Source organism: Oncorhynchus tshawytscha, linkage group LG08 (assembly GCF_018296145.1).
Source record: "Oncorhynchus tshawytscha isolate Ot180627B linkage group LG08, Otsh_v2.0, whole genome shotgun sequence".
Classification (NCBI taxonomy): Eukaryota; Metazoa; Chordata; class Actinopteri; order Salmoniformes; family Salmonidae; genus Oncorhynchus; species Oncorhynchus tshawytscha.
This window is the reverse complement of record NC_056436.1, coordinates 40802494-40829732: the sequence shown is the minus strand read 5'-3', so window position 1 is coordinate 40829732 and position 27239 is coordinate 40802494. Positions and strand designations below refer to the sequence as shown.

The window sequence follows — 27239 nt, the reverse complement described above, 5'->3', positions numbered from 1 at the left end:
TGCACGATCCCATAATGAACCGGATGTGACATCAGCCCGACGACGACTGACTGTCCAGTTATTTTAACGACGAAAATACGTACACATGGTGAAGTTGGGTGGACATTGATAATAATGATATTCAGAAGTATATAGACGGTGAACGCATGAGAAGCCTTTACTGACTCGACACAGGTTTACGGCAGACTGGCGCGTGCCCTGCACAAGTCAAAGACCGTGCGCATGTCTATGAGCGCGCTGCGTGCAGTATAGAGAGAGGATGTTGACGTTTGGCTAGCGTGATGATAGATAGCGTTTCATACATCAACTATCTAGCTTGGCTAATCCTGCATATTGGATTGTGGTGAGTATAGACGACAAATTATCAAATTGCACCGTTATTCTGCATAGCCTAGGTATATGACGTTTCTAACATCGCACTTATTTGTCGCAGTGTTTATCATGGAAGGTCCTCCATTGCTCTCCAGTGAAAGTGCAACATAATTACGTGATTATAATTACTTGTGTACGTTGTCCATCCTGACAATGGGATGCATCAGAGTCTACCTGCAGAAGATGAGGCACAGGATGAAGCTGGACCTATTGAGAGAACTGGGCCGCCAGTATCCAGTATTCTGCTTCCTTCTACTTGTCTTGCTCTTATCCACTGTTTTGTTGAACAGGTAGGTACAAATAGGCCTACTGTATGCTTACAATGTTTCACACGTTTACAGATTGTAGGCCTGTCTACAATAAAACAGACTATTGCATGATGCTCAGAATCACGAATAGGCAGTATTTGCATATCAGTTTGAGTTAGCATATCGATTTAGCAATGACTGAGGTAGACTAATGAGTCACAATACATTCCCAATGTAAGCATATGTGTAAAATGTCATTGAATTCACAGATATCTGCACATTATTATGGTTTTCTGGTCGTTCCTGGCTGGAGTTGTCACATTCTACTGCTCTCTTGGCCCAGAGACTCTGTTGCCTAATTTCTTACTGTCTATAAAGCCAAAGACCAAGGTAGGTTTACCTTATGTACAGAAAATATACACCTGTAACTAGAGGTCGACCGATTTTATGATTTTTCAACGCCCATACCGATTATTGGAGGACCGGAAAAAGCTGATAACTATTCATCTGAAAATGTAATTTTTTAAATATATATTTTTGTATATGTAAAACAATACTCAACGAACACTTATTTTAACTTTAATATAATACATAAAATCTATTTATTATCTCAAATAAATAATGAAACATGTTCAATTTGGTTTAAATAATGCAAAAACACAGTGTTGGAGAAGAAATTAAAAGTGCAATATGTGCCATGTAAAAAAAAAAGCTCATGTTTTAGTTTCTTGCTCAGAACATGAGAACATATGAAAGCTGGTGGTTCAATATTCGCAGTTAAGAAGTTTTAGGTTGTAGTTATTATAGGAATTGTGACGTGTCGCCTTTCTCTCTATACCATTTCTATTTCATATACCTTTGACTATTGGATGTTCTTATAGGCACTTTAATATTGCCAGCCTAATCTCGGGACTTGATAGGCTTCAAGTCATAAACAGCGCTGTGCCTCAAGCATTACTAAGAGCTGCTCGCAAACGCAGTAAAGTGCTGTTTGAATTAATGCTTACGAGCCTGCTGCTGCCTACCACCGCTCGGTCAGACTGCTCTATCAAATCATAGACTTAATTATAATAAACACACAGAAATAAAAGCCTTTGGTCCTTTGATATGGTCAAATCCGGTTTAGTCGTTCAGTGAAATACGGAACCATTACTTATTTTGTCGAACAGTTGGCAACGCTAAGTCTAAATATTGCTGTTACATTGCACAACCTTCAATGTTATGTCATAATTAAATAAATATTCTGGCAAATTAATTATGGTCTTTGTTAGGAAGAAACACTGTTTGCAACGAGCAGGCGGCCCAAACTGTTGCATATACCCTGACACTGCTTGCACTGAACGCGAGAGAAGTGACACAATTTTCCTAGTGACTATTGCCTGCTAACATGAATTTCTTTGAACTAAATATGCAGGTTTTAAAAAATATATACTTCTGTGTATTGATTTTAAGAAAGGCATTGATGTTTATGGTTAGGTACATTTGTGCCAGGATTGTGCTTTTTTTCGCGAGTGCGATTTTGTTAAATCATCACCCGTTTGACGAAATTGAAGTAGGCTCATTCGATGATAAATTAACAGGCACCGCATTTGATTATATGCAACGCAGGACAAGCTAGTTAACCTAGTAATATCATCAACCATGTGTAGATTGATTGTTTTTTTTAATCAGATAAGTTTAATGCTAGCTAGCAACTTACCTTGGCTCCTTGCAGCCACAAGGTCCTTTTGACGCTGCACTCGCGTAACAGGTGGTCAGCCTGCCACCCAGTCTCCTCGTGGATTGCAATGTAATCGCCCACAATCGGCGTCCAAAAAGGCAGATTACCGATTGTTATGAAAATTAGGTCCGACATCAAATTAATCGGTCGACCTCTACCCTTAACCATATATTTACTTATAGTCCAGGTTGATAGAGGGTGATATTGTATCTGTTAGCAGGACCAACAAGAGTTGTTTCCCTTGGGTCACAGCTGTGCAGTCTGCGGGAAAATAAAGTGTAAAAGGCACAGGTGAGATCACTGCTCCAAAAGTACTGCATGTGAATGAATGTTGATTAGGACGTTGGCCTTATTGTATTTATGTGGGATTGAGAGTGAATAATACTGCTTGATGTTCCTACTGTTGGGTCTCTGTGAGTTTACTGTTCATCTCTCTCTATTAGTTTGACAAAATAGCGTAGGAATTCAATACAGCTTACTATTTTGATGTTCACATTCATTGACTGGAGTTGTTGATTTTGTCTATCACCAGTGCGTTTTTACTGCACCCCCAGTGGCAAAATGGTATACTGGAGCACATAATGGAATTGAAAGTGTCCCACATTGGTAGTTTTAGTAATTTGGCTAGATGAGACAACAGAATGAACTCATGGTTTTATCAATATTTCAGACTAATTGAAAACAAAAAGTGGAGTTAATTGCCAATATGTACAGTACCAGTCAAAAGTTTGGACACACCTACTCATTCCAGGGGTTTTCTTTATTTTTACTATTTCTACATTCTAGAATAATAGTGAAGACACCAACATTATGAAATAACACATGGCATTATGTAGAAACCAAAAAGTGTTAAACAAATCCAAATATATTCTATATTTGAGATTCTTTGAAGGAGCCTTTGCCTTGATGACAGCTTTGCACACTCTTGGCATTCTTTCAAACAGCTTCATGATGTAGTCACCTGGAATGCATTTCAATTAACGGGTGTGCCTTGTTAAAAATTAATTTGTGGAATTTCTTTCCTTCTTAATGCACTTGAGTCAATAAGTTGTGTTGTGACAAGTTAGGGGTGGTATAGAATATATCCCTATTTGGTCCATATTATTGCAAGAACAGCTCAAATAATCAAAGAGAAATCACAGTCCATGATTACTCTCATGAGGACTGCCACAGGAAAGGAAGACCCAGTGTTACCTCAGCTGCAGAGTACAAGTTCATTATAGTTAACTGCACCTCAGATTGCAGCCCAAATAAATGGTTCACAGAGTTCAAATAACAGACACATCAACATCAACTGTTCAGAGGAGACCGCGTGAGTCAGACCTTCATGGTCGAATTTCTGCAAAGAAACCACTACTAAAAGACACCAATAAGAAGAATACTTGCTTGGGCCAAGAAACACGAGCAATGGACATTAGACCGGTGGAAATCTGTTCTTTGGTCTGAGTCCAAATTTGTGATTTTTGATTCCAACCGCCGTGTCTTTGTGAGACGCAGAGTAGGTGAACGGATGATCTCCGCATGTGTGTTTCCCACCGTAAAGCAAGGAGGAGGTATGATGGTGTGGGGGTGCTTTGCTGTTGACACTGTCTGTGATTTATTTAGAATTCAAGGCACACTTATCCAGCATGGCTACCACAGCATTCTGCAGCGATACTCCATCCCATCTGGTTTGGGCTTAGTGGGACTATCATTTGTTTTTCAACAGGACAATGACCTCCAGTCTGTGTAAGGGCTATTTGACCAAGAAGGGGAGTGTTGGAGTGCTGCATCAGATGACCTGGCCTCAACAATCACCTGACTTTCACCCAATTGAGATGGTTTGGGATGAGTCAGACCGCAGAGTGATGGAAATGGTACAGTAAATGTTTTACAGTGCAGCCAACAAGTGCTCAGCATATGGTGGAACTCCTTCAAGACTGTTGGAAAAGCATTCCTCATGAAGCTGGTTGAGAGAATGCCAAGAGTGTGCAAAGCTGCCACCAAGGCAAGGGTGGCTACTTTGAAGAATCTATTTTCATAACTTTTTTTATTTTTTGGTTACTACATGATTCCATGTGTTATTTCATAGTTTTGATTTCTTCACTATTATTCTACAATATAGTAAAAAATAAATAAAGAGAAACCCTTGAATGAGTAGGTGTGTCCAAACTTTTGACTGGTGCTCTATGTAAATAATGTTCTATTGACAGACCAACATTACTATTGGAGAACTATCAACCATGGCTGGACTTGAAAGTCCCCTCCAAAGTGGATGCCTCTCTATCTGAGGTATGGGACACTGAAAAAAATCATTTTATTTTGTGCCTTCTGGAAAGTGCTGTCAATCTAAGATGTGATATGTTTTTGCTCTGTTTCAAGGTTCTGGAACTGGTTCTTGAAAACTTTGTGTATCCCTGGTATAGGTTTGTTACTGTATATTATTCACAAGTGCTCCATGTTGCACTAAATACATCCTCTGGCATGGTATATGCAGACATATGACCTGTTTTTTTTTTCTCCTGTGAAGGGATATCACAGATGATGAGGCGTTTGTGGATGAGCTGAGAGTGACTCTGCGTTTCTTTGCCGCTGTGCTCGTACGCCGAACTCAAAAGGTGAAACAGGATTTAGACTATTCTAGATATCAGATTTTTTTAAATATATATATTTTTATAATATTTATGTCCTATGTTCTTTCTCAGGTTGATATACCAGGTCTTATCACGGCCAAACTGCTTAAAGTTTCCATGAAGCACATTGAAATAATAACCAAAGCAAGGCAAAAAGGTAATCATCTTAATTTTTAAATATCTTTTACTGCCAGAGTTCTTTCCAAAGAGTGGAACTTTGACCAGTGGACCTTGACTTGTATCTACCCCCTAGTGAAGAACGCTGAGTATCTACAGCAAGCAGCACTGGAGGAGTACGGCCCTGACCTGCACGTGGCACTACGCAGTCGCAGAGACGAGCTCCTCTACCTCAGGAAGTTGACTGAGATGCTCTTCCCCTATATTTTGCCCCCCAAAGCCTCTGACTGCAGGTAACATGGCACCATATTTCTTGAGGCAATATAGGTCATTGTCTCCTGGGTTGAGTTCATTAGGGCACACTTATGACAGAAAACAAAATTTAGCATTTCTTATTAGTTGTTCAGATAGTGCCTTCTTGTTTTGGGGAGTTTCTGTTTCATGCTAACTGTATATGAACCCGGTCTCTGTTTTCCCATTTCTCTCTTTCATACCCGTCTCTCCACTATCCTCAGATCGCTTACTCTTCTGATAAGAGAGGTGTTGGCTGGCTCTGTTTTCCTCCCCGCCTTGGACTACCTGGCTGATCCTGTAAGTGCTTTGTAGCCATGAAACATGTTTAATTTAGAAAACATATGTAAAAAAAACAAAAACAAATATTTCACCTTTATTTAACCAGGTAAGCTAGTTGAGAACAAGTTCTCATTTACAACTGTGACCTGGCCAAGATGAAGCAAAGCAGCGCAACAGAAACAACAACACAGAGTTACACATGGAATAAAAAAGTGTACAGTCAATAACACAATAGAAAAAAAAGAAAGTCTATATACAGTGTGTGCAAATGGCGTGAGGAGGTAGGCAATAAATAGGCCATAGTAGCAAAGTAATTACAATTTAGCAGATTAACACTGGAGTGATAGATGAGCAGATGATGATGAGCAGATGATGGTGTGTAAGTAGTGATACTGGTGTGCAAAAGAGCAGCAAAGTAAATAAAAACAATATGGGGATGAGGTAGGTAGATTGGGTGGGCTATTTACAGATGGACTATGTACAGCTGCAGCTATCGGTTAGCTGCTCAGATAGCTGATGTTTAAAGTTAGTGAGGGAAATGTAAGTCTCCAGCTTCAGCGATTTATGCAATTTGTTCCAGTCACTGGCAGCAGAGAACTGGAAGGAAAGGCGGCCAAAGGAGGCGTTGGTTTTGGGGATGACCAGTGAGATATATCTGCTGGAGCGAGTGCTACGGGTGGATGTTTTTATCGTGACCAGTGAGCTGAGATAAGGTGGAGCTTTACCTAGCATAGACTTATAGATGACCTGGAGCCAGTGGGTCTGGCAACGAATATGTAGCGAGGGCCTGCCGACAAGAGCATACAGGTCGCAGTGGTGGGTGGTGTAAGGCGCTTTGGTAACAAAATGGGTTGCACTGTGATAGACTGCATCCAATTTGCAGAGTAGAGTATTGGAAGCTATTTTGTAGATGACATTGCCAAAGTCGAGGATAGTCAGTTTTACTAGGGTAAGTTTGGTGGTGTGAGTGAAAATAGAAAGGCGATTCTAGATTTGATTTAGGATTGGAGATGTTTGATATGAGTCTGGAAGAAGAGTTTACAGTCTAGCCAGACACCTAGGTATTTGTAGTTGTCCACGTATTCTAGGTCAGAACCGTCCAGAGTAGTGATGGTGGGCTGGTGCGGGCAGCGAATGGTTGAAAAGCATGCATTTGGGTTTGCTAGAATTTAAGAGCAACTGGAGGCCACAGAAGGAGTGTTGTATGGCATTGAAGCTCATTTGAAGGTTAATTAACACAGTGTCCAAAGAAGGGCCAGATGTATACAGAATGGTGTTGTCTGCGTAGAGGTGGATCAGGGAATCACCGCAGCAAGAGCGTCATCGTTGATGTATACAGAGAAAAGAGTCGGCCTGATAATTGAACCCTGTGGTACCCCCATAGAGACTGCCAGAGGTCCGGACAACAGGCCCTCCGATTTTACACACTGAACTCTATCTGAGAAGTAGTTGGTGAACCAGGCGAGGCCGTCATTTGAGAAACCAAGGCTATTGTCTGCCGATAAGAATACGGTGATTGACAGAGTCGAAAGCCTTAGCCAGGTCGATGAAGACGGCTGCACAGTACTGTCTTTTATCGATAGCGGTTATGATATTGTTTAGTACCATGAGCGTTGCTGAGGTGCACCCGTGACCAGCTCGGAAACCGGATTGCTTAGCGGAGAAGGTACGGTGGGATTCGAAATGGTCAGTGATCTGTTTATTAAGTTGGCTTTCAAAGACTTTAGAAATGCAGGGCAGGATGCATATACAGTGCCTTGCGAAAGTATTCGGCCCCCTTGAACTTTGCGACCTTTTGCCACATTTCAGGCTTCAAACATAAAGATATAAAACTGTATTTTTTTGTGAAGAATCAACAACAAGTGGGACACAATCATGAAGTGGAACGACATTTATTGGATATTTCAAACTTTTTTAACAAACAAAAACTGAAAAATTGGGCGTGTAAAATTATTCAGCCCCCTTAAGTTAATACTTTGTAGCGCCACCTTTTGCTGCGATTACAGCTGTAAGTCGCTTAAAAAAAAAAAAGTTTGAAATATCCAATAAATGTCGTTCCACTTCATGATTGTGTCCCACTTGTTGTTGATTCTTCACAAAAAAATACAGTTTTATATCTTTATGTTTGAAGCCTGAAATGTGGCAAAAGGTCGCAAAGTTCAAGGGGGCCGAATACTTTCGCAAGGCACTGTAGGTCTGTAAAAGTTTGGGTCTAGAGTGTCATCCCCTTTGAAGAGGGGGATGACCGCGGCAGCTTTCCAATCTTTAGGGATCTCGGACGAAACAAAAGAGAGGTTGAACAGACTGGTAATAGGGGTTGCAACAATGGCGGCGGATCATTTTAGAAAGAGAGGGTCCAGATTGTCTAGCCCAGCTGATTTGTAAGCGTCCAGGTTTTGCAGCTCTTTCAGAACATCTGCGATCTGGATTTGGGCGAAGGAGAAGCTGGGGAGGTTCGGGCAAGTAGCTGCGAAGGGTGCGGAGCTATTGGCCGGGGTTGGGGTAGCCAGGAGGAAAGCATGGCCAGCCGTAGAGAAATGTTTATTGAAATTTTCGGTGGTGACTGTGTCACCTAGCCTCAGTGCAGTGGGCAGCTGGGAGGAGGTTCTCTTGTTCTCCATGGACTTTACATTGTCCCAAAACGTTTTGGAGTTAGATCTACAGGATGCAAATTTCTGTTTGAAAGCTAGCCTTTGCTTTCCTTACTGACTGTGTGTATTGGTTCCTGACTTCCCTGAACAGTTGCATACCGCAGGGACTATTCGATGCTATTGCAGTCCGCCACAGGATGTTTTTGTGCTGGTCAAGGGCAGTCAGGTCTGGAGTGAACCAAGGGCTATATCTGTTCTTAGTTCTACATTTTTTAAAAGGGGCAAGCTTATTTAAGATGGTGAGGAAATTACTTTTAAAGAACGACCAGGCATCCTTGACTGACGGGATGAGGTCAATATCCTTCCAGGATACCTGGGCCAGGTCGATTAGAAAGGCCTGCTCGCAGAAGTGTTTTAGGGAGCGTTTGACTATGATGAGGAGTGGTCGTATAGCTGATAGCTGACCCATAGCTGATTCGTATAGGATTGTTGTTTTCAGGCTTGATGTGATTTGCAAGTCTTTCCCAGGACATAAACAAGCCAGACTGGGCATAGATTTTCTGTTGTAAATCAATACTCATTCCCATTTTAGGACACCGTGAACCATTTGCTTCTCATATTCATCAACAACTCTCCTCCCGAGGCCGCCATGGAGCCCAGCTCAACCTTGGTTCCCTTCCTGCACAAGTACTCTGACGTTCGCAACAAGAAGCCCTCTGTAAGTAGCCAAGTAACCCATCCTTTCCCCCTCTTCTCCCCATATACTGCCCTTCCAAACCACTCATCTTCTCCCCTCTTTCTCAGGTGCTGAAGCTGGAGCTGAAGGAGATCAGGGAGCAGCAGGACCTGCTCTTCCGCTTCATGAACTTCCTCAAGCAGGAGGGGGCCGTGCATGTTCTCCAGTTCTGCCTCACTGTGGGTAAGCAGGCTTTGGCCATTCGCCATTATCCCAGCATTAGATGAATACAGACTGACAACTATGTCCTGGCCCAGAAACTCCCCCCTTCCCAGTGTTTTGACAGTCTAAAGGAAAATGGATAAGTGTAGGGTGTCCAATCAAAAAAGCATCTTTTGACCAATGGTTAAAATATGTTAATTGTGTAGATACTTTTCTAAGAAAACAAATGGTCCAAAACTCATGTCTGTATCATGATTCGTTCAAAGTTATTGGAGTTTTTACCCTTGTAGGATGACCAGAATTAGGGTTAATAAATCAATGGAGGCCAGAGGTAAAACATGTTTGTCAAAAATCTGGAAAATTACATTACTGGCTATCTGACACTTTCCTGTTGATCATTCTTCTCGAATCCGCAGGACATAAAACAATATAGAGGTAAGATGGATATCGATTTTGAGACTTGACCATTAGTACACCCTAATAATTAAAAGTAATACGCTATGAAAGCGACGTGTTATTTACGAGCAAGATGGTGGCATAGGAGTTTTGCTCACTCTTCTGCAAAGTTTTTAAATGCTAATTCTAGTGTTCTTTTGACCGTCTGAACTAATCACGTACAAGAATGAGCGCTGAAATGCCTGCCAAGAGAAATATCAAAATGTTGGAGCCGGCTACTCCGTCTCCATCTACAAATCAAGAAGATACGAAATGGAAGCTGTTAGCATCCCTCTGTACATGGGTCTACAGGGACGCAGCTCCCCGTCAAAGAGGAGTTGGTTCTATCGCACTTGCTCCTGATGTCGGGAAGGCTTGCTGAGCTAAAAGAGTCTATCCAAAATGTGCACTGATGTAAAAACGACTAAAGTCACAGTGATCGCCATCTTCGCAGACATTGAATCATTCAAGATGAAATTCACTCAATGTGAGATTGAAATTGCGAAGGTAAACCAGTCTGGCACAACACAATCAGCCCGCACAGACAATACAAGCGGAACAGCGTGAACACCATGATATCAACATCGATGCGGAGAACATCCAGGGCATGACGGATTGTTTAGCCGAGATGGAGGATTATTCATGCCGCTCATCCCTACGCCTGGTCTCGCTTTCTGAGACCCAGGAGGGTAGCGACGCTATATCATTCCTGCAGAAGCCACTACCTGTTATGGGGGTATCTGGTGCCCACGGGGGTGTGACTCGGCATCTGCATATCACCAATGCATGGGGAAAGGGAAAGAGCAGGCAGCATTAATGGATTGTTGTGTGACCTACACTGAGTGTACAAAACATTAAGAACACCTTCCTAAGGCCTCCCGCGTGGCGCAGTGGTCTAAGGCACTGCATCGCAGTGCTAGCTGTGCCACCAGAGATTCTGGGTTCGAGCCCAGGCTCTGTCGCAGCCGGCCGCGACCAGGAGGCCCATGGGGCGACGCACAGTTGTCCGGGTTAGGCTGGCAGGGATTGGGATCAGGGATCCTTGTCTCATCGCGCACTCGCAATTCCCGTGGTGGGCCGGTGTGCAGTGCACACTGACCAGGTCGCCAGGTGTACGGTGCATTGTGTCAAGAAGCAGTGCGGCTAGGTTGGGTTGTGTTTCGGAGGATGCGTGGCTCTCGACCTTCGCCTCTCCCGAGTCCGTCCGTCCGTACGTTGGCTGGATGTCCTTTGGGTGGTGGATCATTGTTGATACACACGGGAAACTGTTGAGTGTGAAAAACCCAGCAGCTTTGCAGTTCATGACACAAACCGGTGCACCTGGCACCTACTACCATACCCCGTTCAAAGGCACTTAAATATTTTGTCTTGCCCATTCACCCTCTGAATGGCACACATGTCTCAATTGTGTCAAGGCTTGAAAATCCTTCTTTAACCTGTCTCCTCCTTCATCTACACTAATTGAAGTGGATTTTACAGGTGACCTCAATAAGGGATTATAGCTTTCACCTGGATTCACCTGGTCAGTCTATGCTATGGAAAGAGCTCTTATTGTTAATGTTTTTATACACTGTATAAATATAGGTATGTACTTGAAATACAGGACAATCAGATCCTATTGTTCTGTGTTTTTTCTTTCGATACTTATGACTAGTCTTTTTTTTTTTTTCCCCTTTGGGATTCCAAGAAATCAAAAACTGGAACTAAGCAAGCACTATGTCTTGATTTTATTCAGAGGAAAAATATTGATATTACTTTAATACAATAATCACATCTGTTGAAAGAGGATGTTCATAAATGTAGCAGTACCCTTTTCAATGTAGTAGCTTCTTCTGCCCTTAGTAGGGCAAGAGGTGTGTGGTAGTTTGTAGAACTCTCGATATCAGCATTACAGACTCCTGGAATGACAGTGAAGGCAGGATCCTTTATCTCTCTGTATGCTCCAGACATATTTGATAAAACCTTAATTTCACTATCTAATATATGGATTCAATTGTCCTTTTTATTATAATTATATATATATATATATATATATATATATATATATATTTTTTTTTTTTTTTTTAAATTTGGTCAAAGAAGCACACATGCCTGCAGTTATTAACCCATGTTTAGATAGATCCAATCGAAAAACCGAAAGACCGAAAAATCCATCTTCTAAAGAGTTTACTTTCTTTTATCAGAGACATCAGTATTACTCAAGGATTGATTACATTTTGTCCTCTGTCACTATGTCCATTATTACAGAGTACTTAGATCTTCCATTCTACTTTATCAGATCACCATGCAAACTGTTGTATTTTAGATTTCAACTCCCAAACCCAGAGCACCTTGTTGGAAATTGAACATATCTTTACTCCAGAGTTAATTTCTTTTAATATTAATTCAGTAGTTGATTGTCTGGGAGGCTATTTTAAATGATTTGTAAAGGACAATACAACATGGTTTGCACCCCATCTGAATAAATCTAGAACGACGAGAATATCTGGTTTAGAAAATAAATATTAATCTCTGGATTTAACCCAGCAATCTTCCTTTTGTGATTCAAAGGCTCTTCAGCTCCGTCTTTAAGAAGCAAGCTGAATTCCTTACTCAGGCATCAAGTCATTTTTTTTATTTATCCAGAGGTCATTGCAAAACCATTAAAGTAATGATAGCCATCTTTCACATCTTCTAACCATTAAACTCTGTTTCTGCACAAATGAACGGCTGCCCTCTCGTCAATTAATTCTCAAGGAGACATTGTCACTGTTTACATTCACAATTAACTACATATTGTCTGATTTACTTTGATCAACTTCTTAAATCTGAGTTATAGCTTTCTACAGAGAATTGAGCTGTCAGGCTGAGGCTGATGATCTGGGCAAAACATTATTTTTTTAAATAAAATAACCTGGGCCCGATGGAATCCGTGTGGATATGTATTTATTTTTTTGTTGCTTTGGTAGGTTGTGCGTGTACTATTAGTTTGCTTCCGATTTGTTGCCTAATCAACCCTGGGTTAACTCTAGCTGGACCTTTCCCTTCATCCCCACCAGAGGAATTCAACGACAAGATCCTATGTCCGGAGCTGTCGGACTCTGAGACGCTGATGCTCCACGAGGAGGTGAAAAAGATCTACGAGACCTACTGCCTGGATGAGAGCATCGACAAGATCCGCTTTGACCCCTTCATTGTCGAGGAGATCAAAAATAGTGAGTCATAGGGACTTGTTTGACATTTCCCGTTTTAAGGCACGATCATTGTATTCGTCATGGCTTTTGTCATTGCTCAGTCATAGCTTTTTGTTATTTTCTCTTTGAGAACTTATAATACCGTATCCTCTCCTTCAGATATGGATTTTAATATTGTATCTTCAGCCTTATCAACAGAATGTCTATAAGTACTGTTTATAAATAGCCATATGAACAGTTTTATTAACAGAATGTTCATTATTACAAATGGCAGCTTGGTTAGGTTATGCTCATGTGGTAGGTTTCCCTCCCCAGTTGCTGAGGGCCCTTATGCCGGGGTGGTGAAGCTGCAGACCATGCGCTGCCTGTTCGAGGCCTACGAGCATGTCCTGTCCCTGCTGGAGAACGTCTTCACCCCCATGTTCTGCCACAGCGACGAGGTCAGGACTCGGGTTGCAAAGGGGGGGTATATTACTGAAAACTTTCAAAGTCTACCAGAATTTGTGTCTTTCAAGGATTTTATGTAATCTATCACAAGACATCTAGTGGCCCTTTTGGGTACTTCAGATTACCACAGGTGTCTATCATGTCTCTGGCCCTCTTGTGTGGCCTTATCACATGTACTCTGAACAAAAATATAAACGCAACATGTAAAGTGTTGGTTTCATGAGTTGAAGTAAAAGATCCCAGAAATGTTCCATATACACAAAGGTTATTTCTCTCAAATTTAGTGCACAAATTTGTCTGCAACCCTGTTCGTGAGCAGCTCTCCTTTGATGATAATCCATCCACCTGACAGGTGTTTCATATCAAGAAGCTGATTAAACAGCATGATTATTACACAGGTGCACCTTGTGCTGGGGGGAAATAAAAGGCCACTCTAAAATATGCCGTTTTGTCACACAACACAATGGGAGCGTGCAATTGGCATGCTGACTGCAGGAATGTCCATCAGACCTGTTGCCAGAGAATTTTAATGTTCATTTCACCTACCATAAGTCACCTCCAACGCCGTTTTAGATAATTCTGTATTACATCCAACCTGCCTCACAACCGCAGACCACGTGTATGGCTTCATGTGGGCGAGTGGTTTGCTTATGTCAACGTTGTGAACAGAGTGCCCCATGAGGGCGGTATGGGCAGACATAAGCTACAGACAACGAACACAATTGCAATTTTTTGATTGCAATTTGAATGCACAGAGATACTGTTACACTGCATGAAGCAAATTAGGCACTACATACTGACTGCTTTTCTGATCCACAACCCTTTTTGTTTAAGGTGTCTGACCAACAGATGCGTATCTATATTCCCAGTTATGTGTAATCGATAGATTAGGCCCAATTGATTTATTTCAATTGACTGATTTACTTATATGAACTGTAACTCAGTAAAATCTTTGAAATTGTTGCGTTTTTATATTTTTGTTTAGTGTAACATTTACATATAAGGAAATATTTAAAAAAAAAATATATATTATATATATATTATATATATATATATATATATATATATAATAAATTATTGAATACCATTGGTGTTTTAATTTTGAGGGTCTCACCATAAAATATACTTTTATATTTGTTTTACACACCTGGGGATTTTATTTGTTTTATTTTTTAAACGATGTATTTGTTGTCAATGTTTTGGCGTCAAACTGGTTGCAGTTGGTAAATTACAGGTAGCTTTGCAACCCTGGTCTCTCACACACAAACACACGTGAGATCATGTCATCAATACTGGACACACGACTGACCAATGAGCTCGTGCAGCAAGTCATCATGCATTACACTATACAGATTTCCTCATTTTATTATCATACTGAAACATGAGGTGAAATAGTGTCGGCTTCTACCGATCCCTGAATACATAGAGTATCTGGAAAGTAGTTATTCGTAAGAGTCTTTAGATCTCATGGTTATGGCCTGGTGTTTTTCCTGTTCATGTCAAATGATCAGGAAAAACGCCGGGACCCGACCACGGTACTTTGTTCAGTGTTAAATAGATAGTCAGGGAGGGGAGGAGGTCCTAATATGTGTGACTGGTTTCCTCCCTGCCCCTTTTCCCAGTATTTCAGGCAACTGTTGAGGGGGGCCGAATCCCCCGCCAGGAACTCTAAACTGAGCAGGTGGGTGCTGTTTTTCCATGGCCATAGAACAATGTTTGTATCTATATTGTGTCTATGTTCTGTCTTTTCTTAATGTAGGCTTGTCTTTACTGTGCACCCGTGGTGTCGGTAGACTAGTTAATCTCGAAGGCACAGTTGAGCTTTTTGGATCCTTTTTGTGCTCACAAGTACGTAAATTCTCCCATCAGAATTTGGTTTTGGACCAAAAGGGAAATCCGAAGCTCTTCTGTGCCATATTACATTCACCAGGGTTTCTATCACAGGAGGTTGCTGGCACCTCAATTGGGGAGGATGGGCTCGTGGTAATGACTGGAGTGCGAAGGTTGAATGGCATGAAATACATCAAAACGCATTGATGCCAATCCATTCGCTCCGTTCCAGCCATTATTATGAGCCGTCCAGGTGTGTACAGACTTAAAATTGGACTTATACTACTCAAGCTAAATAAAGATGAACTTTTATCTGTACACACCTGTCTCAGTGGCTAAGTTCAGTCAGTGTCTGTCGTCTGGTAGTGTGTTTGAGTGGCCTGTCATCTTTAACTCCTTGTGCCTGCTATTATTCCAGAAATAGCCTGAGTTTGGATGACATCCGGTGAGTATGCCCCCTCAGTATGGTGCTCAGCAATGGCTGTCCATTGCTTAGTTAACACTGCACGCAAGATATGTAACTATACTTGCCTGAATGCAGTCTGAGGAAAAGAATACTGCCTTTGTAACAAACTTAACAAACCCTGGTGGAGTTTAGTCAACTGCTCTATGTATAAACAATCCCCTCCTTTTTATAACGCACATTGTTAAAGAAAAGTTAGAAAAATTGTATTTTTTTTTGTTGCACAGATCTGTGCTCCCTTGCAGCAAAAAGGAAGGTAGGGTGGGGAATAGTTCTTGTTCTCTCGTAGGAACAGTCTTTGTTATAAAGGCAGTGGTCAAGGCAGCATGGACTGTGAGGTTGTCAGAAAGGAGGAGGTGAACGAGGAGAATTTTTAAAGTAGAGAATGGCACTTTCTGCTTCGGCACCCCCATGCGTGAACACTGGGCCTGTCGCTAACCCCCTCCCCTTGTCTGTCTCTCTCTCACCAACTGCTCGCCTATATCCACCATCTTGGACAGTGCTTGTTTTTTTTTTTTTATCCATCCATCCCTCTGGATGTTCCATGCCTTACACACTGATGGCTCTAAAGCTCCTGGGAGTGGGACTATGCCCAGAGCCCTGAGTCCCCGTCCAGCACCCCTGGTTCCTCCTCACCTGCATCTGTTAACCACCACCTTCATGTCCAGTCCATTGTAGCCCTCCCATCCGGCTCTTATGGCTGTCTAACCTCACGCCCTGGCTCGCTGAAGTAAGTCGGGGTCCATTGCGAGGCCTGTGTGTATCCTACATTCCCCCTCTATAAATCGCCCCTCGCCTCCCATCTCCTATGCATGGGTACTTGTCTTGTGGTGCTAATGTTTCTTGATTTGTTCCCCTACCAGCATGGCCTCCTTGTTTGTGACAGTTCTGGGTCTTGATTTGAATATGTCAATTTTGTGTTGCCTTTCAGTGTTAATTTTTTGTTTAGGGTGACTACACAGTGTGTGGTTTCATCAGTCATTCACAAAGTGTCTGTTGTAATTGTACTTTTTTACTTGGCTAAAGGAACATTAGTTTGTTTTCCAATGAGTGTGGTTTGAGTGTATACCCCAAGCCACTTTCATCCTATCTCGTCAATGATTTTTCATCCACTTCTATTTTATAGAAGTGTTCACTGTTATCTGTGGTCTGGTGTGGCTACCCTGGCTTCTACCTCCCCCACCTCAACCCCAAACCATATACAGTATCCCTTCTGTCTTCCAGTCCTGCACCCACACTGCATGTGATGTGCTGAAGCCATGCACAACTCCTGCATTGTCACAAAATTAAACAATCTCTCTTCTTTGGCCTGCAGGAACACCTCGAAGCGGGGCGAGTCGTTTGGGATTGGCCGCATCGGCAGCAAGATCAAGGGGGTGTTCAAGAGCACCACCATGGAGGGAGCCATGCTGCCCTCTTACGGACTGGTGGAGGGAGAGGATGACATGGTGAGTAGTGTGTGGCCACTGGGCTGCAGTGTGGAGCCAGGATTAGTTAGGATCGCACACACACACAGGAAATGAAGGATTCATGGTAGAGGTGAAACTATGGAAGTCTTGGTAGATATGGTTTCTGTTGAATCCATATGGTATATGATGATGTCATCCCGCAGAGTGTACCTTGAATATGAAAGATGGGCTTGGGACTCTACTTTTTTGAATTTTGTTGTTGATAATTTGAATTTTGAAATTAATTCGCCAGAGACTTTATGAAGCAATACTGATTGCCAAGAGGAATCATTTTTTAAGGTTGTGAGTTTTCACTAACCTTTTCATTGGAAATCTGGTTAATAGATTACAATTGCACGGTCAGGTAGATAAATAAACTGGAATGGGGGGCCTGTTGACCCAATTTCAGCATCAGAGGTACTCTTTTTGTTCTGGCCCAGTGCCCATATACATCGTACGGTGTTGTACTGGCCTGTATGTTTGCTTTTTCAATACCATGATGTGTTTCTTTCTTTGTACTAAACAGACAACAATTAGGTTGAACTTTTTGTTGGTATATAATTTCTACTTGATGTTAATGGTGAACACCCTGCCACAAATTCACCAAAGGGGAAATATTTAGCATTTCTGCTCAGAAAATATATAATGTTGAACTCAACTAAAAATGGTTTATGATCATGTTTGATTCACTGACAGAGACCACTGCCCTGCCCCCTCTGACTAGGTATCATCATCATTCCCACAGCATTGCACAGCCGACCTCCGTATGTTTCTCTTCTTCTTCTCCCAGAGCCTTCCGTAGCTGACCCACTAGATAGTTCACATTCTAGCTATATTTTACCCCCACTAGAGCTGCTGTCACTGAATACATCTCCCATTTTACATCCTGTACTTTGTTGTTTATTCTAGTATGTCTTGTATATGTCACTCGATCAGTGGACCTTTGCAGTGTGTCTCCCTTTTTACCTTGTGGTTCTGTGCGGCTTCACACAAGCTTTACCATGTATGGGACCACAGACCAGGCACGTATTCACAAAGAGTCTTGGAGTAGGAGTGCTGATATACATGCACCAGACAGTTTATTAGGTACACCTGTCTAGTACTGGTTCGGACCCCCCTTTGCGTCCAGATCAGCCAGAATTATTATATATAATACATGATATTCAGTAGATGCGGTTTACAGACATGCGTGCATACATTTTACATATGGGTGGTCCTGGGAATTGAACCCACATTCCTGGCATTGCACGAGCCAAAGCCATGCTCTACCATCTGAGTTAGAGGACCAATTATTTTGGACATGGATTCTACAAGGTTTCGGAAATGTTCCACAGGGTTGTTTGTCCATGCTGATGCGATGGCATCACGCAGTTGCTGCAGATTGTATGGTGGTACATTCATCCTGCGAACAGCCCATTCCATCTCATCCTGAAGATGCTCTATTGGGTTTGGGCAGCAGCAATGTTCAGATACACTGTGGTGTTCAATTGGTATCAAGGCATGTAATGTGTGCCAGGAAAACATTCCCCACACCTCTACACCACTGCCACCAGGCAGGATGGGTCCATGGACTCATATTGCTTACGCCAAATCCTGCCATCAGCATGACGCAACAGAATTGGGATTTGTTGGACCAGGCAATGTTTTTCCACTCCTCAATTGTCCAGTGTCGCGTGCCCACTGAAGCCGTTTCTTGTTTTTAGCTGATAGGAGTGTTGCAATAGCCTACTCTGAGAACCTTTTTGTGAATAGAGGCCCAGATTCCATACCAAACTTTGACTGTCATTCATTGTTTTGACCTTCACCCTCTTATCTCTGACCGCCCTCTGTCTGTGGCTGGGCTCTGTCAGGTGGAAGAGGCCATGATGGTTCTGGAGGATGACTCCCCCATGGAGGCCGTCAGTACCCCCAGCACCCCTCGCAATCTCTCAGCCTGGACCATCACCATCCCCTACATAGACTTCTTCGATGATGACATCAAGAGGGAGAGGATCCCCGTGTTCTGTATCGACGTGGAGCGCAACGACAGGAAGGCAGGTGAGATTCACAGGATGCTCTGGGATCTGTGTGGCTTACAGGTGAAACTAGGCCCAGGGGCTTAAGTATTACCTACAGGCTGGTCTGGGATCTATTTTAAAGATACACTTCTCGTTAATCCAACCACAGTATCCGATTTCAAAAAGGCTTTTCTGCGAAAGCAGAACATATCATTATGTTAGGTCAGCAACTAGTTACAGAAAGCATTCAGCCATTTTCCAACCAAAGAGAGGTGTCACAAAAAGCAGAAATATAGATAAAATGAATCATCAGATGACATTCCCAGGACTCAATGTTACACAATATATGTGTAACATTGTTGTGGAGTCAACAAAAGTCATAAATAGCATTATAAATCTTCACTTACCTTTGCTGATCTTCGTCGGAATGCACTCCCAGGACTCCCACTTCCACAAGAAATGTTTGTTTTGTTCGATTATGTCCAAATACCTCAGTTTTGTTTGCGCGTTTAGGTCACTATTCCAAAGGCACAATGCGCGAGTGCAAAATCCAGACACATTTTTACTATGATTAAATGTCAGGGATTGTGAAAAAAATTATGTATTTTGCTAAGGTGTATATGAACTTCCGACAACTGTATATGGGTCTAAAAGGGCTTTTTTGAATATGTTTAAATCTACAATGGCTAAACAAGGCTGTTCTATACTCCATTAGCACTGGATGAAATTCGGCTTCATTATCTATCATCATGCTGCCTGTTGCTGACATAATGCAAGTCATTCGATGACAACTCTAACTCTATTACATAACTTCCTCTGTGTTCTGTCAGTCATCAACTTTTTCTTTCCATCACATATTTCAAGTACCTTATAAGCTTCCCATTTATAGCAAAACAGATACACAAGGGATGATTTTTGCCGAGATATTTAGAGTATGTAGGCCTACTGTATTCACACCCCTTGACTTTTTTTCACATTTTGTTGTTTCAGCCTGAATTTAAAATGGACTAAATGGAGATTTGTTTTGTCACTGGCCTACACACAATACCCCATAATTTCAAGGTGGAATTATGTTTTTCATTTTTTATTTTTTTTGAAAAGCTGAAATGTCGTGAGTCAAAATGTGCTTAATAAGTTGCATGAACTCTGTTTGCAATAATAGTGTTTAACATGATTTTTGATTGACTACCTAATTTCTGTAACCCACACAACATTATCTGTAAGGTCCCTCAGTCGAGCAGTGAATTTCAAACACCGATTCAACCACAAAGACCAGGGAGGTTTTCCAATGCCTCGCAAAGAATTGCGCCTATTGGTAGATGGGTAAAAAAGCACACACGGAAAATCCTTTGAGCATGGTAAAGTTATTCATTACACTTTGACGGTGTATCAATACACCCAGGCACTACAAAGATACCAGTGTCCTTCCTAACTTAGTTGCCGGAGAAGAAGGAAATCGCTCAGGGATTTCACCATGAGGCCAGTGGTCGCTTTACAACCGTTTAATGGTCACAACAACTACTACTAACTTAATTGACAGAGTGAAAAGAAGCAAGCCTATACAGAATAAAACTATTTCAAAACATGCATAATTTTTGCAACAAGGCACTAAAGTAAAATTGCTAAAAAAAAGGTTGCAAAGAAATTAACTTTATGTCCTGAATACAAAGCTTTATGTTTTGGTCAAATCCAATCACTGAGTACCACTCTTCATATTTTCAAGCATGGTGGTGGCTGCATCATGTTATGGGTATGCTTGTCATCTGCAAGGACTAGGCAGTTTTTTAAGATGAAAAATGAGCTGAATAGAGCAAACCACAGGCAACATTTTAGAGAGAAACCTGGTTGTCGGCTTTCCAATAGACACTGGGAGACAAATTCACCTTTCAGCAGGACCATACACAAAGCATAAAACACCATGCCCAAATATACAGTGCCTTCGGATAGTATTCAGACCCTTTGATTTTTCCCACATTTTGATAGGGTACAGCCTTATTCTAAAATTGATTCAATTGTTTTTTTCCCCTCATCAATCTACACACAAATACCCCATAATGACAAAGCAAAAACATTTTTTTTAATACATTTTTACTAATTTATATTTAAAAAATATATAAATATCACATTTGCATACAGTACCATTCAAAAGCTTGGACACACCTACTCATTCCATGGTTTTTCTTTAGTTTGACTATTTTCAACATTGTAGAATAGTAGTGAAGACATCAAAACTATGAATTAACACACATGGAATCATGTAGTAACCAAAAAAGTGTTTCAAATCTAAATATATTTGAGATTCTTCAACGTAGCCAAGCTTTGCCTTGATGACTGCTTTGATCACCCTTAGGATCGAGACAAACTAGTCTACCAGTCCCTGCCACTGAAAAACACCCCTACAGCATGATACTGCCACCGCCATGCTTCACCGTAGGGATGTTGCCAGGTTTCCTCCAGATGTGACACTTGGCATTTAGGCCAAAGAGTACAATCTTGGTTTCATCAGACCAGAGAATCTTGTGTCTCATGGTCTGAGAGTCTTTAGGTGCCTTTTGGCAAACTCCAAGCGGGCAGTCATGTGCCTTTTTACTGAGGAGTGGCTTCCGTCTGGCCACTCTACCATACTGGCCTGATTTGGTGGAGTGCTGCAGAGATGGTTGTCGCTCTAGAAGGTTCTCCCATCTTCACAGAGGAACTCTGGAGCTCTGTCAGCGTGACCATCGGGTTTTTGGTCACCTCCCTGACCAAGGCCCTTCTTCCCTGATTGCTCAGTTTGGCTGGGCAGCCAGCTCTAGGAAGAGTCTTGGTGTTTCCAAACTTCTTCCATTTAAGAATGTGTTCTTGGTGACCTTGAATGCTGCAGACATTTTTTGATACTTGCCCTTATTTGTGCCTCTACATAATCCTGTCTCGGAGCTCTACCGACAATTCCTTCGACCTCAAGGCTTGGTTTTTGCTCTGACCTGCACTGTCAACTGTGGGACCTTTTAATATAGACAGACATGATTTGGAAAAGCACATATCTAATCAATTAAATTTACCACAGATGGACTCCTACCAAGTTGTAGAAACATCAAGGATGATCAATGGAAACAGGATTCACCTAGAGCTCAATTTCAATTCTCATATCAAAGGGCCAGAATACTTAAGTAAATAAGGTATTTCTGTTTTTTATTTTGAATAAATGAGCAAAAAATTCAAAAAGATCTGTTTTTGCTTTGTCATTATGGGATATTTTGTGCAGATTACTGAGTATTTTATTTGATCCATTTTAGAATAAGTCTAACGTAACGAAGTGGAATAAGGCAAGGGGTCTGAATACCTTATGAAGGCACTATACACTGGTTATTTACAAGATGACATTGAATGTTCCTGAGTGGCCTAGTTACAGATTTGACTTAAATCGTCTTGAAAATGTATGGCAAGACTTGAAAATGACTGTCTAGCAATGATCTGCAACCAACTTAACAGAGCTTGAAGAATTTTAAAAAGAATGTGCAAATATTGTGCAATCCAGGTATTCAAAGCTCTTACAGACTTACCCAGGAAAATTCACAGCCATAGTCACTGCCAAAGGTGATTTTCTAACATGTTGGGGGTTGAAGTCGGAGGTTTACATACACCTTAGCCAAATACTTTTCAACTCAGTTTTTCACAATTCCTGACATTTAATACTAGTAAAAAATTCCCTGTCTTAGGTCAGTTAGGATCACCACTTAACAAGTCCTAACCGATTTGCTAAAACTATAGTTTGTTAACAAGAAATTTGTGGAGTGGTTGAAACACTCAGGTTGCAGTCATTAAAACTTGTTTATGTAAACTTCCGACTTCAACTGTACTTATCTAATCAAGATAGTATATTAGTGTTTTATTTGTCATTTTGTTAGACTTTTTCTTCCACTTTGACATTAGAGTATTTTGTGTAGATCGTTCACAAAAAAAGACAATTAAATCCATCTTAATCTTACTTTGTAACACAACAAAATATGGAAAAAGTCAAGGGGTACTTTCTGAAGACCGTATGTCCACTCTTAATATTGATGTATTGTTCCCCTTTGTATTTCACAGTGGGTCATGAGACCGAGCACTGGTCTGTGTACAGAAGATATCTGGAATTTTATGTCCTTGAATCAAAACTCACTGAGTTCCATGGTAAGTACATGTTTTAGATGATTTCTTCAGGTTTCAGTCCCTGTAACCACTCATCGCATCGTCCATTGTAAATCGACAGCCAGAACACATGAATCTCGAACATTGGCCATATGTTTCTTCTCGCACTGAATAATTCCACCCATTTCTAAGAATAGTTATAACAGTATTTTCACATTGTTTGATTGTCTTCAAGCCTTCCCATCCAGGATTAGTTTTTATTTTGTGCTCCTCTGTCACAACAGGCTCATTCCCAGACGCCCAGCTGCCTTCCAAAAGAATCATCGGCCCCAAGAACTATGAGTTCTTGACCTCCAAGCGGGAGGAGTTCCAGGAGTACCTCCAGGTAGGTAGTCATTATGGACTAAATAAGCGCTGGGTTGACGTTTCCCATAGGTACTGATGTAGGATCAGCTTCCCCTCCCCGAATCCTAACCTTAAACATTAGTAAGGACAGTACAAAATTGACTCAAGATCAGCGTCCAGGGGAAACTTCACCTTACAACAGAGAGGCCATGCTTCGGTAAATAGCTGGTCTCTCCCAATGGATCTATGTCAGCTTATGTAGCTGATGTAGAGGCTAGAGAGGTATTAGCAACCAGAGGGTTTATGGTTCAAATCCCAGGGCTGCTGGGTTCAGAATCTACCACCAAACCCCAAATATAGGGTTACTGTGGTTGACCCTGAACTGGTTCCAGCTTCTCAAGTATGTGTGCTGCCTAGGACACGTTTCCATTGTTACAAATGAATAACAAAGTGCTATTCTATGCCAGCCCTCACTGAATATGTCAACAAAGTGAAGATTGTTGAATCCTTCTGTTTATTTTCCAGAAACTGCTCCAACACCCTGAGCTGAGCAACAGTCAGCTGCTTGCAGACTTCCTCTCCCCTCACAGTATGGACTCTCAGTTTGTGGACAAGATGCTCCCTGATGTCAATCTAGGTATGCAACACTGGCTAAGTAGCCTCGTCTCAGATACGTTTGTGCCATCTTGCTGACTCCTATGGTCATTGTAACGTGGCCAAGAGTTCTATGTTAGTAACATCTCTCACAACCTGCTCTCCTGTTGAACTCATTTGAGTTTAACATTGTTTATTTTCCGACAGGGAAGATCATCAAATCAGTGCCCAGCAAACTGATAAAAGAAGTAAGTCATCCATTTTCGACATGGGTTGGGAAAGAACGTTGTGGCGGCTTCCTTGTAAAATAATTCCTGGCATAGTCATTTAGGAATGTAAGCCACACATGGCTGTGGAATCCACGTATAAGTCATGTCAGCTATGTTATTAGAGTATGCCAGTTGAAATAAATGAATGAACAGCAGGGATCCAGTGACTCAAATGTCAAATAACACATTTAACTGTTTACGAGTGCTTTCACAGTAACCTATAAGGAATCTCCCCTGTGTTTTTTTCCATTTCAGAAAGGGCAGCATTTGGAGCCATTTCTCAATTCCTTCTTTAACTCCTGTGAATCGCCCAAGCCCAAACCCAGCCGGCCAGAGCTGACCATCCTCAGTCCCACGTCAGAGAATGATAAGAAGGTGGGCTTACACTACACCTGGGTCTAAAGGGTATTTCATTTCTTTCAAATATTTTAGGTGCGCTTGATTTGGCTTACCTAGCCTGCTGAGTTGGGGTGGGGGAAGGTTGCACATGCACATGAAATATTTGGAAGAGATGCAAATACTTTTTTGATCTGTGTCTGGCATGCTTAGACTCCCATACTCACATACTCTTACCTTAGTTGACAAGTGTTTCGTGTTTCTAGTTAGGAGAGCCACTTAAATGCTCAGCCAAATTGGAACAGATCCTTTAAATATAACTGCTGGGTGTGTTTTCACATGTTGTTATTTTGTTATTCCCCTCCATTTTTAAAGTGTTGTTGACATTTGCTTGAACTCCCTAGCTCTTCAATGAACTATTCAAGAACAACGCCAACCGATCAGAGAGCACGGAGAAGAAACATAACCAGAACTACTTCATGGAGATGATCACTGTGGAAGGAGTGTATGACTACTTGATGTTTGTGGGTAAGTCGGCCCCACCCATAGCATTTGTTTATCCAGCGACAAAGTAGTGCAGGAATGTAACGCTCAATACTAAATTGTTCTCTACTAGGCACTAGTGGAGATATGAGAGAATTAAGTAGGTGAAAACAATATGGTGGAAATTCTATCTAGCCAATCAGAGGGTAAATCAGTGTTATTGTCACCTTACATAAATCCTATACCTATTTAGAAAATCAATAATTGATTGGACGTAACCTAGCATCTCATCACTCTCCCACTGCTTGACTGTCATTGGCAGGTCGAGTGGTCTTTCGCATCCCTGATTGGCTGCACCACCTGCTGATGGGCGGGAGGATCCTGTTAAAGAACACCCTGGAGGCATACACAGACCACTACCTGCAGCATAAACTGGACAAGGTGTTCCAGGAGCACCGCCTCATTTCTCTCATCACCTTGCTCAGAGGTCGCTAGCTTACCTCCGACCTGTTTTCTTCTTCCAATTTCTACTTTTTCTACATTTTATTTATATTATTTTCTATTATTATCCTTCTGTTTTGTAACAAAAAAAAATTATATACTAAAGCAATGAGTGATATGACTCTTATTTTGATGTTTGTCCTTGTGTACTAGATGCTGTGTTCTGTGAAAACAGTGAGCCACGCTCCTTGGCAAATAAGCAGAAAAGGGCCAAGAAGACCTTTGAGGAAATGACGAAATACATTCCAGGTCCTTAGTAGATCTCTTAGGTTCAGATGTTTTCATGAAGTACATCTCAAGTTAAAGTGGGAAACTTGGCGAGGACTATTAGCTCTTATTTTGGGTTCTATGTAGTTGAAAAAGTGTTTTTAATTTTTGCTATTAAGTCAAGACAAAATGTATTATTAGAAGTCAATTGATTTGACCCTCTAAGATGATGAGTGTTTTCCCTTCAGAATTCCTGGGCAAGTGTATTGGAGAAGAGGCCAGGTACGAGGGGGTCCGCCTGCTCTTCGATGGACTACAACAGCCTGTTCTTAACAAACAGGTACGACAATGCAGCGAGGCATCTAAAGTTACAACTAGCATCACACAAAGTACAGGAGAATGCAGGGTTGAAAAGAATACTATCATATATCATTGTTTCAAATGCACGAAAACTGACTTGGTTGAAGTGTGAAAGCTCATTAGCGTCCTCAGGCATTGTAGGGTCCTCAGGCATTGTAGGGTCCTCAGGCATTGTAGTAGTTGGAGGCTTGTGAAGTCCAGTTAGTCAGTGAATTTTTATCCTACATGTAAACACCAGAAAGGCAGCTTATTATTATTATTATTTCAGACAGACCATGTGTAACATCAGTATAAGGTTGCTACAAATGAGCTACGTATGTAACTCATGGGCAGCTAACCTAAAACATAATGAGAACAGTGTGTTTAGTACAGTACTGTATGATTTAGACTGCAGTAAACACATTTAGGAATTTAGGAATTTTGTAGTCATTCTAATGATCCTTCTGCATCATTTTTCCTCAGTTGACCTATGTCTTACTGGACCTTGCTCTTCTAGAGCTGTTTCCTGAACTGAACAAGGTAAATGGATTGTTTCAATTTAACTTCAAAAGGGAGACGCCCGCATATCTGGTAAGAGGTGTGCTGGAACATGAAATTCGATTTACAAGACGTTTCTGTACACTACTTACTTGAAATGTTTAATTCACTTAATTGAAAGGCCAACATTTTGGTCTACCGACCGACAAGTATAAGTGCATTGTGTAAAAAGCCTGAACCGTCATCCTATTATCATTCCAGCAGTAATCATTGTGTTATACATTGTATTTTTAATTCATGGATTTGATTTATTTTTTCCACCAGCAGCTGGGACAGAAGGAGACTCCTAACATGGCTCCATGGATGTAGCAAGAGGATGGGGACTCGCTTTAGTCTTTGCTTTATCTGTTGCATGTGCAATAGACTGTGTACATACAGCACTTAAACCATTGATACCGCTGCACTTGTGATCATTTTTACTGTAAGCTGTGCTTAGCCTGTCATTTTTTTACCATTGACAATTTCCTAAGATACAGATTCGTAAAAGTATAACACTGGAAAAATGTGTTTTGAAGATGAGCATGATTATGCTAATAAAATATTTATTGATCAAATAAAAAAAACATCCTGATG

The 27239-nt window shown here is 41.4% G+C and overlaps 1 protein-coding gene across 8 annotated transcripts; it reads left to right on the top strand.

Moving 5' to 3' along the window:
- Positions 1 to 42: 42 nt before the first annotated feature.
- Positions 43 to 27239, top strand: LOC112256489 (sorting nexin-14). 8 transcript variants are annotated; one of them, XM_042325547.1, is made up of 29 exons: positions 45 to 343; positions 540 to 662; positions 890 to 1010; positions 2558 to 2631; positions 4533 to 4611; positions 4702 to 4745; positions 4850 to 4937; positions 5025 to 5109; positions 5206 to 5362; positions 5585 to 5660; positions 8826 to 8951; positions 9038 to 9152; positions 12605 to 12760; positions 13055 to 13179; positions 14809 to 14867; positions 16051 to 16209; positions 16795 to 16927; positions 18778 to 18964; positions 22993 to 23076; positions 23319 to 23419; positions 23905 to 24016; positions 24181 to 24221; positions 24498 to 24617; positions 24983 to 25106; positions 25384 to 25548; positions 25716 to 25811; positions 26018 to 26109; positions 26592 to 26648; positions 26931 to 27239. In XM_042325547.1, the coding sequence occupies exons 2-29, from the start codon at positions 556 to 558 to the stop codon at positions 26973 to 26975; spliced, it is 2928 nt and encodes a 975-aa protein (XP_042181481.1). In that variant the 5' UTR covers positions 45 to 343; positions 540 to 555; the 3' UTR covers positions 26976 to 27239. The 8 variants fall into 8 exon arrangements, 7 of the variants coding, with proteins under 7 accessions (XP_042181481.1, XP_024285555.1, XP_024285552.1 ...); XM_024429787.2 differs by having other exon boundaries at positions 434 to 662; positions 2561 to 2631; XM_024429784.2 differs by having other exon boundaries at positions 434 to 662; positions 26934 to 27239.

Excerpts from the sequence above, each read along its gene's own strand:
- LOC112256489 (XM_024429783.2), top strand. The coding sequence starts at position 526 with ATGGGATGCATCAGAGTCTACCTGCAGAAGATGAGGCACAGGATGAAG. Across the intron at positions 23,077-23,318 it reads AAAACTCACTGAGTTCCATG|GCTCATTCCCAGACGCCCAG; the intron begins GTAAGTACATGT and ends CTGTCACAACAG. Across the intron at positions 26,649-26,930 it reads TGTTTCCTGAACTGAACAAG|CAGCTGGGACAGAAGGAGAC; the intron begins GTAAATGGATTG and ends TTTTTCCACCAG.